Below are 19,653 nucleotides of genomic sequence, written 5' to 3' on the forward strand. Positions count from 1 at the left end.
ATACATAGTTCTGTTCAGTGCTACATGCCAGGTAGCCCATAGATACAGTCCTGACAGCCCTCATTAAGGGGGTTTAACCAAAGAGACTTTTGCATCAGTCCAGGAAGTAGGTGTGGGCACCAGTAAGGCAGATCCTGTTTCAGGCTCTCTGTCCCTTTCCATATTCCTTCACTGTGGTAAGAACTTTCTAGCAAAATCTCAGAGGAAACTGCTTCCTGGGGACCTTCTGACTAGCCTCTCCCCAGGGGCTCTTCTTCTGTTATCCCATATCCAGTGGAAGCCATTTCTCTCAAGATACCAGGAATGGCCACATAGCCCCAGTCTAGTGTTTTCCCCAGCTGCCTTCAATGTCAGTAGACCTACCAAAGTTCTTAGAAGCCACTAAATACCAGGAACTCAAGCCACTTTGGGGACTGGGCTAATGTCAAAGTCTCCTTGGTCAAAGCACCTTAATATGGCTCAGGACTATGTCCAAGAGCTGCCTGACCAGAGTATTAGTCAGAGAACTGTATGTATGCAGGAATATGCTGATAAAATGTTTAATAACTGGATCTCTGAGGGAGAAAGAGCCTTCTGCTTTCTGCACCAGGAATGTTTTACTTGGGGAACTGAGGCACCCTCTACCCCAGTGGCTCTCTGGGAACGGAGAGAGGCTGGTGCTGCTATGCCAAGGCTGAGCCTCTGGGAAGGCCTAATATGCAAGGGACTTCCAACCTATGGCTTCACTGCCTGTTCTAATGGATTTGTCTCTATACTCCAGTCTATTTCTAGTTAGGTTTCCTTTGTTATTCTCTTTCTCCATCACATTTCCCTCGAGGTGTTCAGCCCCAAAATGTTACTAAAATAACATACAACAACAAATTCAACATGGGAAACACGTCTGCTCTTTTATTTTCAACTTGGCTAGTTCTGTGGCTGATCAGGCATTTCCGGTGTGCCAGGCAGGTCTGCCAATTCTGGGTGCCAGACATTCCTGTGGCTGAATGGGAAGAGTACTGGATTTGGAGTCAGGATAACTGGGTTCAAATGCCAGCTCTGCTACTTACTATCTGGGTGACCTTGGGCAAGTCCTAACCTATCCGGGCCTGAATTTCTTCTGTTGTAAAATGCTTGCCTAGATCATCTCTAGGATTCTTTTCAACTCTGAATATTATGAACCTATGAACTCCATCTTTGAGAACTTCATTGAGGCCTTTCCTTGTGAATCCAGTCTTTGGGTTTTTTTTCCCATCTTGAAGAGGAGGTTACACAGCAAGCTCACCATCGTGGCTCTCTGGCAAGAGTTGACCCTTTATATACAAAGGTCCTGACTTAAGATGAGGATTGTTGGGGCAGCTGGGTAGCTCCGTGGATTGAGAGCCAGGCCTAGGGACGGGAGGTCCTAGGTTCAAATCCGGCCTCAGACACTTCCCAGCTGTGTGACCCTGGGCAAGACACTTAGCCCCCATTGCCCACCCTTACCACTCTTCCACCTAGGAACCAATACACAGAAGTTAAGGGTTTAAAAAAAATAAAAAATAAAAAAGATGAGGATTGTCTGTAAATATACATCCATTCTAGGACCAGCCTCAGTTACCCTTTGCTGCTCCCATGTCTGCTAACATTCATTCTGTGGGTTGAGTTTTGGCCCCATCTTGAGTCTTGGTTCTGGCACTAACTAGCCATGTGTCCATATATCCCAGAGACTGGTTGGAAAGGTGTCACTAGCCAGAATGGTAGGGGTGATCTTTTGGAGACCTAAATAAGGAAGGCCTTTGGATGCCACTGTGCATCTCTTCCCCCTTGGGCACGGGGCACATCCTAACAAGGTCCTCTGTGAGGATGGAGATTCCCTCGTCGGTGGGACCCAGGAACTTTCATCAATATGCCGAAGCCAGAGGCGTACTGTGTGCTTATTAACAGAGCAGCTGCAGCCTTGAGGGACACTACCCTTCCTGCTGGGCTACACCAAAGCTTCACTGTGTTTCAAGGGTGAGTGATCCATGCCAGTTGCCAGGTGTGAGGCTCCGATGGCTACTCTCTTCTCCGTGACCTCGGGTGTACACCCCCATGGACTCTGTGCTGGAGAAATGACTACAGCTGTTCACATGGGGAGGGAACACTGCCTGACTTGGGAGGCTCTGCCACAAATTCTGGGGATCCCACCCTCCAACCCTCGCTGCAAGAGAAAGATAATGGACACGAGTTCAACTAAGCACACAGGGACTGATAATGAAGAAAGGAAGGGAAGGAGGAGAAAGAAAGAAAAGGAAGAGGGGGAAAAAGAAAGGGAAGAAAAGAGAGATAGCAAAGAGAAGGAGGAAGAGGGAGTCAGGGAGAGGAGAAAAGATGAATTAATAGTAGAACAAGCTCTCATTTGTAAGTTGAAGAAACTTCACACTGCCCAGGCAAAGGGCTGGTGTCTGGCACCAGAAAAAGGATATTGACTTCAGTTTCCCCAACTGCCAAATGAAGAGGTTGTATTAGATGGTCCCCAAAGAGTCTATTCAGCACCTGGCTTGTGACTATTGCACTGTCTGCTCTGAGGAGGGGTGGCTGTCAGTAATGAGTCAGGCACTGGGGGTAAAGTGAGGCCTGTAACTCAGGAACAATACCAGCCTGCCCATGCTAGCATATAGTGCTCAGAACTGGGCACATGTATGGAGGGCCCTCATGGGTGGTAGTGAGCTGGCTTCTGGACACTTGAAATAGGAAGCCCTGCTCTCCAGCTGCCATGAAGCAGGCTCACCAAATAGTCACCTGCTCCTAAGACTAAGGCTTCATTGGCCAGGCCCCTGTTACATTGGAAAATATCACATTTTACTTGGCCTCCCTGCCAGACCTGGATCACACAGACAAGCAGATGGCCCAACTGTAAAGGCATCCTCTTCTTGTACTTATGAACTGCTCTCCCAGCTGAGGAAAGTCTCTCCCAGTCGGTGTCTACAAAGGCCAGCAGACTCCTGGCTGGACATTCCTCATAAAAGCCCTCAAAGTAACCATGTTCCTTCCTCTGCTCCAGCTCTGAGAGCCCTTCTAGTTCTGGCATTCGATGATTCTAATAACAGGTTGTTTGAGGGAATGAATCAAACAGAAAGTGGAGTTGACTCCAGTGAGCTCTTATCTCCTCACTCTTCCCTAGAGATTGTGAGGGGCGAGGGATTCTCTCTTCTCCACTGCCCCCTCCCTCTATCTATGGATTCATAGTAACTGATTTATACAACTTTCATCACAACTTCTGGCTTCTTAGGACCCAAAGCTTCACACCCTAGAATTATTTGCATCTTGTCCTGTGAATTCTCTAAGGATACTTCTTCAGATATAGAACAGGGAAGAGAACATGGAAAGAGATGGAAGGCTAGAAGGACAAAGGGAAGAGACAAGTATAAGAAGGTGCATAAGATCTTTTGTCCAAAAAAGAAGAGCCAGTAGAAGGGGGACATCCCACTCAGCCTTATCAGGGAAGAGGGAAGCTTTATCATTTAGCCCTAAGACTTGGGGCTGTAGCCTAAGGAGTTGTGTCCTCTTATGTTGCTGATTCTTCATCCTAGGCTTGGGGAGGAATTCTCAAGGGAAGAACGTTTCCCCTTCGAGTTCTGGTCATGTGTTCCCTGGTCTCTTACTCCACATGCCCCTGGATGGAGCAGGCCTCAAGCTTGAGCAACAGGGCTCCCAGAAACGAATGGAAATGTAAAGGTTTTGCCACACTTGGCCTCCGTGGGAACTCATTACATGAGTCTCAATTGTTTCTATTAAAAATTTTTGTTCAACTCCCGTTTTAATGTGCTGCTCATCAAAGCCCATCCCAGTCATCTTAGCCTGGGTAGTGCTTCCACCTCAAGTCTCCTTTGCCCTTGTCAAGTCAAACTGGAGGCAGATGGACAGTTTTCTGTCCTTCACTCTTATCCGGCCTTCTTTCATCTTCATGTCTTTTTTCACACTGATCCCTAAGACTAGATGGTCTCCACACCCATATCCAGTTGCTGAAGGCCAAACTCAGCTGCTATCTCCTCTTGATTCCTTCCCCATTATTCCCTAGATGAATTTTTCTCTCTCAGTTTCCTCACTTGTAAAATAGGAGGGTTGGACAAGACGATATCTAAGTCCTTCCCAGGTCTATATCTAGGATCCTGGGATTCCATTGCCCCAACACCACAGACTACTTACTGTTATACGCAGAGTCCTAGGCTGTGGTTAAATCCATTAGTTTCTTCATAGGTTTTTCCACAGGAATGACTTTATCTCCATTCATCTTCCAAAACGTCTTTAAAGAGTAGGGGACCAGGAAGGACCCAGAATCAGAGGAGGAAACAAATCAGAGATTATCCAGTAGGAAGGGAAGAAGCATGGACAGGTCAGGGAGAGACAAAATATGAGGGACAGAGAGATCAGAGACAGAGAGGGAAAAGATAAAGGAAGAGACAAAAAGGTAATTAGAATCATCATAGCTTCTAGGTATTATGTTAGCTAAAGAGCCTGAAGGAAAGGGGATGTTCAAAAACCCAGGTCTCACAAATGGAGATCTTCCTTTTTTTGATAGATCCTTTTTCTTAGGGTCAAAGCTGGCACCCTAGAAAGGCAAGCTCATTGGGGATGGCTATGGTCCCAACTGGATGTTGAGCAGGGGCTGCATTTCACATATATGGACATGAGCTCCTTCCACAGAGGCTTGAGATAGTCTGATGTGTAAGGCATGCCTGTATGGGGCTAGTGTGGAGATCATTGAGGCCTAGTTTGGGCAAAGGCCTAGAGGGAAGAAGAGGGTGGGAGGTCCTCAAATTATGCTCATTTCAGGGACCACTCACCCTACAGCACAGATCACCAGAATGAAGAAAATTTCTTTCCAAAAGCAGACACAGCTGTGAAAAAAAAAGAAAAAAGATTTGAGGACATGAATCTGACTCCCTGAGAGGTCTCTGAGAAGAATGAGGAGTCACAGAGAGCTACTCTTAGAAGGGATGAGACCCGTGCTGCTCCCTCCAACCCCCTCCACTCCCATGCTCAGCCTGGCCTTCCCATCTGTCTAACTCAACTTCCCCTGCACAACACCCAGCCTGGATTCCCTTCCAAATATCACCAAAGCTCTCTCCCCTCTTCTCAGTCTGGGCTCATATAATCCACTCAATATTTACCCAACATGCCTTCTCAGTCTGCCTGTCCTATTTCTATAGGCTCAGCTTTTTACACATGTGAGAGCATGTGAGCACATGCATGCACCCACATGTACACAGACACACACACGCACAGACACACACGCTCTCAGCCTAACTCCCCCCAAGACCTGGTTTGCAGGCAAAAGAAGAGTATAGTTCTGCCCTGACAGCAGGCCTTCCTCTCCTGCTATTCCTACTATTGAGGCCAGAGCCAGACTGTCCACATGTGGGATAGTTGAGGTGGGGGAAAGGGGAAAAAAATCCATTCAAGACTCCAAGTCTGGCAGATTTAAGCTAGTTTTTCTGGGCCCTGACCCCCTCAGGCTATGGCATAGCTGGGGAATCCCAGGCCTACTGTCAGAGTCCCTGGGTAGTTTTGGGTGGTAATAGAAGAAATGGTCATAAGGTCCAACTCTAGAAAAACTGATCAGAAAGCAACCATGAGTAGACTGGAGGCAGCTTTTCATGATTTCTTCTGTCAAAGGCATATATATCTATGCTGCTCCATTGGATTTTTATTTGTTATACCTCTACTGAGAGAGGGAAGGGTGGAAAGAGGAACTGGATGTGGTATCAGAGGACCTGGGCCTCAGTTTCCTCATCTGTAAAATGAGGGGGTTGGATTATATAATTTCTAAGATGTTTTTCTAGATCTATATTTATGATGCTGGGTTCAAACTCTGGCTATGCTGCCAGCTATGTGACTTTGAGCCAGTCACTTTCTCTCTATGGGTTATGATGAAATTGAGAGAAGTTGGGGTTGTTGGGTTTAGACTATCAGGCCAATGTCTTTGAGAGAGTCCAAGCTGTACCTTCAGTCAGTTTGCCTGCTTGTTCTGCTGCACCTCCGGGAAGGATTTTGGAGAACACACTCTCTCCATCAGCCCCAGGCTGGCCTGTGGGGGCTCCTGATGCTGGTGGGACTCCCCCAGGCTTTGCTCCTACTTTTGTACCTGGGGAAAGAAATTCAAAACCCTGATTGACTCCAATTTATCTGTGGACCCTTGCTGGAAGGCCACACTGTCATTATCAACTCTGGATACCTCAAAAAGGCCAAGTGGTCTTAGCTTTTCCTTTTCCCTCCCTGGGATCTTGAGAATCCTCAAATATTGGGGGCACACATGAAACTCTATGCTTCTGAATATGACCAGATGGGGAGATGAGAATATGGAACAGGATGCCAAGAGAAGAGGAGGAAAAGAGGAAAGGAAGAGAAGGGAGAGAAGAATGAAAAAAAAACCACCCCAAAGGTGAGGAGAAAATGGAAAGGTAAGGAGAGGAGGAAGGAGACTAGGGAGGAGTAAGCTCCTGAATCCCAAAGCTTCTAGGTAGTTTTCTATGTAGGGTTCCTGCACTGTGCTCATTTCCGCAGGGCCAGGGCTCCTTCAATAACACCTGGTCTGCTTGGGATCTCCTGGGCTCCCCATTTCAGATCCATCTGTCCATAGTGAGTCCTTCTCCATGAGTAGCAAATGTACCCACAAGGACAGGAGAGTCTGGCCCCTGGCCAAAGGCTCTCCCAGCCATGCATTGACAGAAACTGGGTCTGATTCTGGTCTGACTAGAGGCATCTCCTGCTACAGCTAGACCTGACATCATACCTGCAGTGGTGGCCCCTTGTGGCTGGGCATGTGGGACCCTTCCCTGCTGCTGTTGCTGTTGTTGCTGCTGCTGCTGCTGCTGCACTTTGGCTGTGGGTTTGGAGCTGTCCAGCTGTTCAGCTTTCAGCTGCAATATTAAACAGTCACCCTAGTTGGGACCAGACATCCAGGCATATCCTTCCCCCCTCTCCCCCCTGCCCCTATCCCTTAATCATTTAGGCCTGCAATCAGCCCAGAGTTCAGGATTAGGCCTTCACCACAAGAATGTGGTGCCTGGGCTAGGCAATAGCTAATCAAGGCATCTGTGAAGAAGAATGGGGCAAGCCTGGGCACCCCCACCCTGAATCCCCATCTGGAAGCTCCTAAGATTCCTTAGGCTGAGGGCAGGACAGGAAGATGAGAGAGGCTGGCCAGGCCCACAGGCAACCACAGATGGGTTTGGACTTAGGATGACAGTGTAGGACAATTCCTGGGATAGAGAGTAGAAAAGGTATGAGCCCCACAAAGGGGAAGGCCAGGATGTCCAAGGTTGGAATGAACTTTAGGGGAAGGGTCTTCAACACCCAAGCAGCAGCTGAATAAGGCCATTTCCCCATGCTAGGGAAGTCAAGGAAGCCGGGCTCTCATCTTTATAGTAGATTCTACTGAGGAAGCCTGTCAGAGCCACATGAGCTGGGTCATAAAGCTGATGGGGCCTTCACTTTCAATATGGAGGTTCATAAGTTCACAAAGTAGCTCTGGTATGACACCATGGAGGGACCTATTTAGAAAGTCTCTCTCTGGGCCTCAGTTATGAAATGATGGGGTTGGATTGGGTAACTTTTAAAGTTCTTTCCAGCTCTAAATCTTATGAATATGTGTGATTTGAAAGCCATGTAATCTTTCTGAGTCTGTTTCTTCAAGTGTAAAAGGAGAGAACTATGATCTCTGAGGTCCTGTCTAGCTCTACTAGTCTTTGGGAATCTATGTTTTGGGCCATGAGACACACAAGGAGGGACTTAGGACAGGGGCCAGACTGGGGCACCCTGACCCCTAAGGTACTTGTACATGAGTCCTAGCATATACTTTCCACAGCAAGCAGAAGTCGTTTTATGTCCACTTTACACTGGGCCTCCTCCTCCAGCTAATCCTGCTTGCCCACCACCAAGACGTCTTTCCTTTAGCAAGATGGTTTATCTTTGAGGTCCCATATTTAAGAAGCCAGCTGCCTCAGGACTTCTTGAATTATCCCCTGGAAATAGGGCACAGCTGGCCCAGAGCCAAAGGGATCTGGTTGTTAAGGCACCTTGAATGAAAGTACCCACTACCCCGAACTGTCTCCTCCACCCAACTTCCCCCTAGGCCTTAGGGGTACCTATCAGCAGCCTCATCTTCCTGGGACTCCTGGTGGCTGTGCCACACACACAGCAGCCAGGTTGGTGGGAAGGAAGAGAATAAGCCCTGGCAGGGGACCTCCAAACATTGAGTCATACTCACTGGGCCTGCAGGTTGGGCACCTGCCGACGGGGGATGGCCCGGCATAGCCTTGCCAGCCTGCTGTCCAGTCGGGGGTTGTTGGCCCCGGGAGGAAGGCTGCCCTGGCATGCCCTGCTGCTGCTGCAGCCGAGCCTGTGATGGTGTCTGCTGTGTCTGAGACTGTGTTGGTTGTGGTCCATGGCTCGTCTGCTGCTGCTGTGGTGGGGGCTGGCGTGATTGTTGCTGCCTGGATGACTGTGGTGGCAGCTGCTGCTGAGAAGGTCCTGACTGGGGCTGCCTGGCCTGCTGTGGCTGTGAGTGGGCCATAGGCTCAGACTTGGGTGGCTGAGCCGACGGGCCAGACTGCATTGACCGCTGAGCTTTCTTGGGCTCCGAGGGATGGTGGTAGGCCGCTGGCTGGCGGGATGGCTGTGAGTATTCCGACTGAGAACTAGGGTAGGATGGCTGGCCTCTTGGATCAGCCTGCTGGGCCTTCTTCTGGGAAGAAGGCTGGGAGTGAGGTCTGCCTTCGTGGCGGCCTGAGTCTCGGGGGTGTGGCTTCGAGACCCTTCGAGAAGGCTCCTCACCTTGATGGCGGGAAGATGAAGACCCCGAGGAATGGCGGCCATAGTCCCCATGGTGCCGATGCTCTTTGGAAGAATGGCGGCCCTGAGGTCCCTCATCATGTGGCCACAGGTCCTCCTCGGGGGGCTCATCGTAGTCATGATAAGTATGTTTGACAGGGGGTCTTTTCTGGGAGGAGGAGGATGAGGAGTGGCCACCATGATGTCTGAGCCTTTCTGAACGGGCTTCTCTGGGCTTATCAAACCAGTCTGTTTCCTCCTGACCCAAGTGATAAGCTTCAGAAACCAAAAACAGATCACAGTCAATCTCTCGCTCGGGCACCGGGAACGTAGGCCAGGCTGAAGCCATGCAATGAAATGAAAGAATGCAAGCAGCTCACCACATGCAAAACAGAAATGAGAGAGCCCCCCAAGCCTCGATCCCACCCTCTGGAGACCCAGAGAGAACATCCCCACATGGGACAGACACAGGCAGGACACGGGCAGGGCGGCCATGGAACAGGGCTGTGCCGATCCTGGGCCGACCGAAGCCAACAGTGGGATGATAGCATGGCACCGGGCAGGCAAAGGGCAGGGGCCCCATATTGGTTTGACACAAGCTCAGCTTGGAACATGCTTTGTCATAAATCCCCAAAGAGGGCCGTTACCTTCACTATCTGAGACCACACAGTGGGAATCATCCAGGATGTAGCCTTCCTCGTGCTTGTAGGAATGGGTCCTTGGCACATCTTTGATGTGTTCCTGGACATCAGGCAAAGAGTGACTGGAGCAGAACGGAGAACAGCCATCCCCAGCCCCGGGAGGAAGAGGCCCCCCGGAGGAGCGGGGTCCTCCCATAGACCTTCCCAAAGGACTGATGGGGCTTTCTTCTTCAGAGGCCTGGCTACGCATGGGGGGGCGTCCTCGGCTCTGAGACATGCTCAGGGAGGATGGCTTTGAGCTGGTTTTCTGTAACCTCTCCATGCTGTCTCGTTCTCGTTCGTAGGACTTGCTTCGGCTGCTCATATCATGGCTGGACTTGTCGCTGCCGTAACTTGCTGATGATCTGGACCTGCCACCACCATAGGGCCGGTCATCTTCCTCTACCAGGTCCCTGCTTGATACTCCATAGTATTTCTGCTGCTCATACACATTCTTCTTAAGGCCATAGGTGATTTCATCTTGAAACTTCTTCCCTCTTGAGGACATGCTACTGCTGACTGAGGTGGTCGTGGGATAGGAGGCCAGATCAGATTCAACGTCTTTGGCTTCTTCTATGGGTGAGAACTTGGAGATCTTTTGCTCCATGCCTTGTTTCCTGTGCTTACTGCGCTTGGACGAGATGACAGCGGGGGCCAGGTTCTTAGAAGAATGCTTGGGCCCTCCCATGCTGGAGCCGTGTTTCTCTGGCCGAGATGAGTGCCTATAGTCACTCTCCCCATAGTAGTAGGAGGACCCCCCTCCACTGCCTGACATCCTCCCATTGCTCTCTGAGCTCCGGTGATAGCTGCTCTTCCCTCGATGGTCAGTGCCATGGTGATCATAGACATCCTCCTCCGACTCTTCTTCCCCTTTGGAGTAGCAGCAGGGAACGCTGGGGCCTTCGGGCTCTCCCAGGTCACTTTTGTCCTTCACATGCCGCCCGTTACTGCCTTGGGGCCGGGGCTCTGGCTTTTGACTCTCCACTGCTGAGGGTGTGCTGTCCTTGGTCAGCTCACTGATGTCGTCGATCATCACATAGTTCCTAGGAATGTTCTGCTCCAGGTTGGTGTACAGCGATTCAGAAGAGTAAGCAGGCACAGGGCTCTGGCTCACGCCACCTCGGTCACCGGGCCGGGGGGGCTCCGGGGCCTTGTACTGGTCATAGGTGCTGGTCACTGCCGGCGCACTGTACGTGGGCTCTGAAGGGGCTGAAGACATTACAGTTGGGGGGTTCGCAATCACTTCGTAGTTTGTAGGGACCTTCTGTTCTAAGTCAGCGAGGGAGGTCTGTCGTGGCTTCTGATGGGAGGCGTGACTGTCAGCTGGGTCTGGGTAGAGGGCGTTTTGAGGGGCTGGGTGGGGCATTTGGCCCGGGTAAGTCGTCTGGGGCTGGTAGTGGGGAGGAGCAGGGCGGAAGTTCTGTTGGCCTGGGAGACCGTGTTCAGCCGGGTATCCTGCACTTGGAGGGTAGGCAGGTGCTGGGTATGTGCTTTGAGGTGGGTAGGCAGCTACCTGGCTGGCTTGAAAGCCATTTTGAGCAGGACCAGCAACACCCACGGGGTACTGGGGAGGCTGGAAACGGGTGTGTTGGAAGGCTGTAGGGGGAGGAGGAGGACCCTGCCCCGGTGGGTACTGATAGGGAGGGTAGGAGGAGGCTGAGGTGTATTGAGTGGCTGAAAAGTCAGAGTACTGATTGGTCGGAGCTGTGCTTGGTCTCACATGGACGGTGCCGCTCTCATAACCGGCAAGTCGTAAATTGTTGAGCTCACTATCAGACATGTAGTCACGGTTTTCCCCAAGGCACCGAAGATAGGGGTAATCTCGGCCAACCCGGTCCTTCATCAGGGACCCCTTCCTCTGGGTGATTCCTAACTCCAGGTACTTGAGCTTGGCATCAATCTCCTTTTCCTCCTCATCCAGTTCTGCCTGCTTCTTCCTCAGCTTTGTGGACTCGTGCTCCACAAGCTTGAGGTCCCGATCCAGTTCCTTGAGTAGGCTGGCTTTGGTCACCTGGACGGGGGGCCCCGCCAGGCCCTTCTGGAGGAGGCCGGCTAGGTACATCTGGGAGTGTGCTTGGCTTGGGAGGGGCATATGTGCTTCCTCTGGAGGGGGGCTGGGCAGCGTCCGCTTCACTTTTCGAATTAGGGTGTTAGCCTGAAATGCTGACATCTAAGAAGCAAAGGAAAGAGGCCTGGATGTAACAACTGAGTTTATGCACCAGAGATAAAAATACTTGAAGGAACTTGAGTTATTTTCATGCTAATAATAAACACCTCAGGTCTAAAAAATACCTTCCCTATCTATGAGAGGAAAGAAGGGGCAGCGGGGAAAACACTGATCTAAGTGATAGGAGACCTGGGTACTATTCCTGGCAAGTCATGTCTCTATTTCTGGGTGTCAGTTTTCCCATCTGTAAGATGAAGAAGTTATACTAAAGATCTTCACAACTTTTATCCCTTAAGACTAGAAAAATACCATTCTCATATCATAGCTATAAGGTAGATAGTGCAAGTTTTATCGTCACTCACACTTTACTGAGGGGTAACCAGGTGTGACCCTGGGCACTCCATAGTATTTCTGCTGTTCATACAAGTTCTTCTTAAGGCTATAGGTGATCTCATCTTGGAACTTCTTAACCCCAAATCTTAAACTTGACTCATTTAACCCTGAATGTCAAACCCTTGCCTTCTGTCTTAGTGTTGTTACTAAGACAGAAAGTTAAAAAAAAGTGACTGAAATGCTATGTTGAATCTGGTCTTCTAGTCATTAATCTCCTTTGCCTCTCTACAAGGCTAAGAAGTTCAAGCTGCATAGCTGGGTCAGTCACTAAGTGCCAGGGCACTATCCCTTCCTGAGTTGGCCACAAAAGAAGGCTGGATGGCTATGGGATGCCCAGGCTACATTTTGCACCTGGCCTGAAGGGAGGAAACCTAGGATGAAGAGGGCCAGAGAAAGAAGTAAGGGTGAGACTCATGGGGTAGGCAGACTGGCTCACTCACAGGGCTCCTGGGAGATTTGCCGATAGCCATCAGTAGTGGTGACTGGGGAAGGGATGACCCGAGGCACAGGATCACAGACAAGTGAACAACGGGCTCCTTTCTGTGCCTGCTGCACGCGATGAGCAGTGCTATGACAGGCCCAAATTGAGTCACCCAGAGTCAGATGCTGTGTGAGAAAGCTGTGTCTGCAGAATTTCACAGCTCCTGACTCAAGGCTCCTGACTACAACAATGAGGAACAGAGAATTGGGGCCAGATAAAGCTCAGCAATCAGCATGTGATGCCTACATAGCGGTGGCAACAGCAGAAGTGGTGGCAGTGGCCGTTTTGGTGGTGGGGAGACCTAAACCAAGAGGGACGTCTTTGTTAGGTCTGGAAGCCCATCTCCCTCCCCTATTCCTCAGTCAGGTCCACTGGGGACCACTCCATGATGTACTTTCCCTGAACTAAATCTTCGATGGTGGCCAGCCCAGACCAGTGGTCCTGACCACTGGGGTGGGATTCTCCCCAAGCTTGCTGCTCAGGTGGCCTTGGTTTACAATGACTAGACAATGAATACTCCCCTGGTGGGGAAGCAGTCAGGAGAGAGCAGGAAGGGGGCAATATGTAAACTGAGCAAGGAAGGGTGCTACTAGACAGGTGGCCCTAAGCTCTGTTCCCCCTTGTTGCCTTGGTGACAGTAAGGGTTGTGGGGAGGTAGGGGAAGAAAGGGGCTATATGCTGAATGCCAGGTCTTTTTTCACACCAGCTGGTAAAGCCATCTATTCCTCCCACCTGCTGCCTTCCTGAGTCACTGCAGAGCTAGGCATCATCCTCCCTTGAACCCAAGCACAGTCCCAAGGCTGATTTCCATGATTTCCCATAACCTACTAATGACTACGGTCCCAGAGAAGGTCTTTTATCCAATCTGTAACCTCAAATGTCAACTCCCCTTGGGTCTTTGGTCAGGCTAAGCAAGGCAGGGTATGGGAGTCCTAGATAGGCTGTTTCTGACTCAAAAGGAGGTATGAGTGGGAAGGAGATGTAGGAGACATCTGCTAGAGTTTTTTTCCCGTATGGAACTGGGAAAAAATGTACCATGATTGCAGAGCTAAAATGTGTACCATTTTCAAAGTGAGAAGGCGAAAAGTAGGATTTCTTGCTGTCAATTGCTGGCAGGGTCCCTTGGCCAGATCTCCTTGGACTCCCTTGCTTGGAAATATTGTCTGAGCTCCCAGCCTCTTTGAGAGAGGCCAACTGGGCGGCTGGTGGGACATGCCATACACCAAGGCCTTGTTCTAGGTTGCCTGCATTGTTGTAGTCTTTGAGGGGAAGAGACTCTACCTTTAGCTGCTAGTTCTTCTGCTCACTCTGTCTTTCTTCCCTGCCATCTCAGGGGAAAAGTTAACTGACCCTTTTCTTTTCCAAGGCTATGCTTTTGATCCCACCCCATCTCCTCTGGGACCTTGCTTTATTGATCACATACACCCTCTCCTGAATCTTCAATTTCTCTTCTCTCTCCACTACCTACAGTCTTACTTAGGCCTCTCCTGTCCTAAATAAAAACTTAGATTAGAACATGTTGGGAAAGGGTAGCATCAATATAATACAGAGGAAAGAGCAGTGATGGTGTAGAAAGAGTCTTGGAAGTGAGCATCAGGAGACCTTAGTTTGAATCTTGGTTCTGTAACACACTAGCTAAGACCTGGGACAAGTTACTTAATCTTTCAAGATCTCAGTTTAATCATCTGCAAGATGTGTAAGATATGTAACTATATCATGGAGTTGAGAAGTGCTTTGTCAACTGTAAAGTCCCTTAATAATATGATTCGTTGTTATTATTATGAACTGTAGAGATGAACTGGGTAGGAGGGTTTTTTCCTAGGTCCTGGATGCAACTGTAACATCTTTTATGAAGTCTTTTTCTTCTTCTCCCCCTGGGAAAGCAGTTATTCAGACAAGGTAGGAATGCACAGGTAGAATTCCAAAAACATCCAAACAATAAGAAAGCTTTCTGATTGGCTGAGAGTGAACTTGAAATTGCATTAAATGAGTGAACTTGGTTCAAAGTGTTTAGGTGGGCCACACCCCAAATGAGTGATGGAACAGGGGTGCTCTGGGTTCTCTCTTTTGGGGCCAATGTGAAGGCAGGCTTTCTAGGCTTAGGGAATCATGGAAGTGAGTTAAGTTTGGGAGACAGAAGCTAGAGAATAGCTGAGCAAGTTTGGGTTCTCTCCAATCTTGGCTGAGTACAATATTTTAGTTTTCTTATCCTGGCATTTTTGAATTTATATATTCTTTTCCCTTTGTAAATAAAAGCTCTAGAAAATGCACTTTTATGGGTCTAGAGTGTATGGTAGAGAGGGGGAAGAAGAAAGGAGTGGGAGAATATCAGAACTAAGCCGAGATATGGTGGCAGCAGCCAGGGAGAAGACTAGAAAGAATAAAGTACAATAGAGAAAAGTTCAAAAACATACCTCCAGCCAGGAGTGAAAAGTCATCAAGGTTTACAAGTAAGTAAAAGAGGATGGACTATCTGGGCTAAGAACATGATGAAAACTCGAACGTAAAGCTCTAGAAAATGAGATGCTGAACACGGAAACAGAAACCATTCCAATGACAAAGAAAAGAAACTGCTCCACAATAAGGATATGGATGCACAGGGAGCTTCCTAATCCAATCCAATTTTAAGGGTAGGGGATGAAGAATGACTATAAAAACACACACAATCCAGTAAGAATAGTATCATCATTAGGACACTAAAGCTCAAAATGAATTGAGATTATAATGTAAGGAATGCCAAATGCAAGAAAAAGAAAAAGGAATCGATTCCTTCCCTTTTCTTTCTCTTTCCCTCCCTTCTTTCCTCCATTCCTTTGTTCCTTCCTTCTTCCTTCCCATTCTCTCTCTTTCTCTCTCTCCCTCCCTCTTTTTCTCTTCCTTCCTTCCTCTTTTCCTCCCTCCCTCCCTTTTTTCTTCCCTCTCCCTTCCTTCTTTCCTTCCTCTTTTCTCCCTCCCCATCTCCCTTCCTTCCTCTCTTCTTTCCTTTTTTCTCTCTTTCCCTCCCTCCCTCTTCCTTCCTTCCTCTTTTCCTCGCTCCCTCCTTCCCCTTCTTCCTTCCATCCTCCCTCTTCTTCCTTCTTCCCTCTCCTTCCTTCCTTCCTTCTTTCCATGTTAGGAACAGGAGGAGGATCAAATAAAAGCTAGAACCACTGCTAGGCTAGATAGGAGGATAATAATGGGAGTTGGAGAAAAAGTCAAATTCTTTACATGTTTCTGTTTTTTCTCTCAAGGGGAATGACCTTTGGATTGGCAAGGATAAAACAAAAATGGGAAATGGGAAATTGAAACCCAAGAAAAATAAGTACTTAGCTAACCCCAGTCAATTCAAGTCCTGAGGCTCAGGTTACTGAAAGAAGTGGCAGATGTGACTGTTGGGCTGAGGCCAATGGCCTTTGGAAGATCATGGAGAATGGGACAAGTGCCACAGAATTGGAGAAGAGAAGGGAAGGAAGGGAGTAAGTATTTACATAGCACCTACTATGTGCCAAGCATGGTGCTAAGCCCTTTTAACAAATATTATCTCTTGATTTGGAGAAGGGAAAATATCCCAGTTTTGCAAAAAGGGAAAAGGGTAGCATCTACAAATGAGCTTTACTTCAACTCTTGGCTAAGTTTTAGAACCTAGTTTTAAAAGGAATATATTATTAGAGGCAGAATAGTATAGGGCAGTTAACCTGTTTTTTGCCGTGGACCCCTTTCACAGTCTGGTGAGCCTATAGATCTTTCCTTAGAATTAAAAAAAAAAACAACTCTTGCCTTCTTAGTTTTGATTCTAAGTATCAAGGCAGAAGTGTGGTAAGGGTTGGGCAATGGGGGGTAAGTGACTTGCCCAGGGTCACACAGCCAGGAAGTGTCTGAGGTCACATTTGAACCTCTTATCTTCAACCTGGCTCTCTATTCAACTGAACTACTCTGCTGCCCCCAGAATCATGTTTTTAAATAATTAAAAAAAATGCTAAGTTCCAGAAAGAGATAAGAGATAAGAGAAAAGAAGGATATCATTTCCACCCCCATCCAAGTCCATGGACCCTCTGAAATATATCAAGTTGACATGTTGATTGGTTTTGCTGAACTGTCTTTTCCTCCCCCTTTTTGGCTTACTGCATAAAAGAGGAGGAAAAGAAATATTCAGAAATGAGTATGATATAAAAACAAGAGGCATAAACAAAAATAAAATTGTTAAGAAACAATTCCAGTGGACTTGACATTTGATACTATTGCCCACTCCCTTCTTGATATCTTCTCCCTTGGCTTCTGTGACACTGTTATTCTCTTGATTCTCCAACTTGGCTAACCCTTCCTTAATCTTTCTCCTTGGTTCATCTTCCTTCTCTCTCCTTGGTGTGTCTATCTTTGACACTCCTCTCCCTACTATCTCCCTTGATGAATTAATCAACACCCACAGCTTTGATTATCACCTCTATGCAGATGGCTTCCAAATTTTTATTTACGGGTCAGACTTCTCTTTTGCATCCCCCTCTCTTTTTGTTTTAAACTTAAAATTGTATTTTTTATCTTTGGGTTTTACATCACTTATATTTTCTTCTCTATTTCCTCTCTCATATTCCCAGAAAGCCATTCCTCGTGAAGGGAGAAAGTATGAAGAAAGGAAAAAGTTAAGTTCCATAAAACTAAACTATATATCAAAAAAGTCTGATATTATGTGCAATATATCCCATACCTCTGGTCTCTCATTTCTGCAAAGGAGTTGGGGGGAGATGTCTTTTCCTATCTCTTCTTTGGGACCAAAATGGGTCATAATAATTCTGCAGCCATTTTCAACCATCTGCAGGACACTTCTACCTGCTGTTCTACCAACAGCTCGATTTCAACATATCCCAAACAGGAATTGTCATCTCTAGCTGGCTTTTCTCCAAACTTCCCTCTTTGTCTTGATGGTAATATCAATCTTCTGCCTACTCGGGCTTGAAGTCTTGGAGTTATCATTGACTCTTCCCTTTCCTATATCTTCCTACATCCAAACAATTGCTAAGCCCTATGAATTCTACTTTTGCAATCTCTCTTGCATCTATCTACACTTCTCCACTGGTACTATCATCACCTTGGTTCAGGCTTTTGTTGCTTCTTATCTGAACTATTATATATTTTTTATAGCCCTTATCTTCTGTCTTAGAATCAATAATAAATATTTGGTTCCAAGGCATCTGAGCATTAAGGGTTAAACAACTGGAGTTAAGTAACTTGCTCGGGGTCACATAGCTAGGAAGTGTCTGAGGCCGTATTTGAACTCAAGATTTCCTTTCTCTAGATTGGGCTCTCTATCCACTGATATCTCTCTCTCTCTCTCTCTCTCTCTCTCTCTCTCTCTCTCTCTCTCTGAATCAATACTGTGTATTGGTTCCAAGGCAGAAGAATAATAAGACTAGGCAATGGGGGTTAAGTGACTTGCCCAGGGTCACACAGCTAGGAAGTATCCAAGGCCAAATTTGAACCCAGACCTCCTGTCACAAGCCAAATTCTCTATCCACTGAGCCAACTGGCTGTACCCTATAATAGTCTTTCTTTTTTCTCCCCTATAATAGTCTATTTTTTTTAAACCCTTATACTTCGGTGTATTGTCTCATAGGTGGAAGATTGGTAAGGGTGGGCAATGGGGGTCAAGTGACTTGCCCAGGGTCACACAGCTGGGAAGTGGCTGAGGCCGGGTTTGAACCTAGGACCTCCTGTCTCTAGGCCTGACTCTCACTCCACTGAGCTACCCAGCTGCCCCTATAATAGTTTCTTAATTGGTCTCCCTCCCTCCATCCAGTGTCTCTTCTCTCCAATCCATCTTTCTAGTCAAATAAAAGCCTACAATAACTCTTGATGACTTCTATTTTAAGATATGGACTTCTTAGTTTTACATGTTAGGCCCTCTACAATCTAGCTTTATCCTACCTTTTCCTACCTTCGCATACCCAATAGTTTAGACCATTGATTCCCAAAGTGGGCACTACCACCCCCTGGTGGGTGCTGCAGCGATCCAGGGAAGTGGTGATGGCCACAGGTGCATTTATCTTTCCTATTAATTGCTATTAAAATAAAAAAAATTAATTTCCAGGGGTCTAAGTAATATTTTTTTCTGGAAAGAGGGCGATAGGCCAAAAAAGTTTGGGAATCACTGGTCTCTTGACATCCTTCCAACCTCTACTCCTATGAATTTATGCAGGCCATTTTATCCTCCATGCTTAGAAAATGCTTCTTCATCTCTTCTGAAACCTTTCTTCAAGGTCCAGGCCAGATATTACCTTTTCCATGAAGCCCTTCCCAGTCTCTTCAGTTGAACTGATCTCATCCTCTTTAAGTTTTTTTCAAGCACTCTGCTCTCTTATCTCATTTGCCCATCCCATATAACATTTTACCTACTATCATACATATATACATATATGTATGTATGTGTGTATACATATATACATATATATTATCTTCCTTCCTCCCTTTTATACCGTATGGATCTTGAGGGTGAGGACTAGTGTTTTTTAATCTTTGTACCCTCAATGCCAACAATAGGGTCATGTACATGGCAACCACTCTAAGAAATGTTGATTGGGCTAAATTAGGAGAATCAAGATGGAATTGGCCTTTGATTTTGGTCATCAAGGATGAGTAGGATTTCAACTAAGTAAAGACAGAAAGGTAAGAAAGCATGCAGTAGGCTTTGGTGAACAAGGGCTAAATAGGTCAGCAGAAGAGGTGGCAAGGTGCCTTGGATATGGCACCAGAGGACAAAGGTTTAAATCTCAGTTTTATGACATACTATAGGTGGCCTTGGTTGAGTCATTTGATCTGTCAGCCTCAGTTTCCTCATCTAGTGGGTGAGAGACACCTTAGAGATTACTTCTGAGGTCCCTTCTAGCTCTACCTACATGATCCTTTCATCCTATGAGCATATAGTCTATGGCATATAGTGTTCCTAGGGGGGCAACAGTGAGAGATCTGGTTGGCACTAGATTAAAGATGACCTTGAACGTTAGTTTAAGGAGTTGGAGTTATTTGATGGGCAATAGGGAACTATTGAAGAATTTTAAGCAAGAGAGAGACAATGTCTTACAAATAGTAATTATCATAATTCACATTTATATAGCTCTTTAAGGTTTCCAAAGTACTTTCCTCATAACAATTCCATGAGGCATGTGATACAAGGATTATTATCCTCTTGT

At 47.3% G+C, this 19,653-nt stretch overlaps 1 protein-coding gene across 1 annotated transcript in view; it reads right to left on the reverse strand.

Moving 5' to 3' along the window:
- Window positions 1-4,159: 4,159 nt before the first annotated feature.
- The window catches only part of BSN (bassoon presynaptic cytomatrix protein), a 230,052-nt gene continuing 214,558 nt past the window's right edge, over window positions 4,160-19,653 (reverse strand). Inside the window, exons 7-12 of the mRNA XM_044656949.1 lie at window positions 9,420-11,622; window positions 8,210-9,048; window positions 6,734-6,860; window positions 5,945-6,085; window positions 4,785-4,838; window positions 4,160-4,243 (exon numbers count right to left, since the gene is read on the reverse strand). Of these exons, the coding sequence (XP_044512884.1) occupies window positions 4,798-4,838; window positions 5,945-6,085; window positions 6,734-6,860; window positions 8,210-9,048; window positions 9,420-11,622 (3,351 nt within the window). The 3' untranslated portion in view covers window positions 4,160-4,243; window positions 4,785-4,797. The remainder of the gene's footprint in view (window positions 4,244-4,784; window positions 4,839-5,944; window positions 6,086-6,733; window positions 6,861-8,209; window positions 9,049-9,419; window positions 11,623-19,653) is intronic.

Source organism: Gracilinanus agilis, chromosome 1 (assembly GCF_016433145.1).
Source record: "Gracilinanus agilis isolate LMUSP501 chromosome 1, AgileGrace, whole genome shotgun sequence".
NCBI classification, from domain to species: domain Eukaryota; kingdom Metazoa; phylum Chordata; class Mammalia; order Didelphimorphia; family Didelphidae; genus Gracilinanus; species Gracilinanus agilis.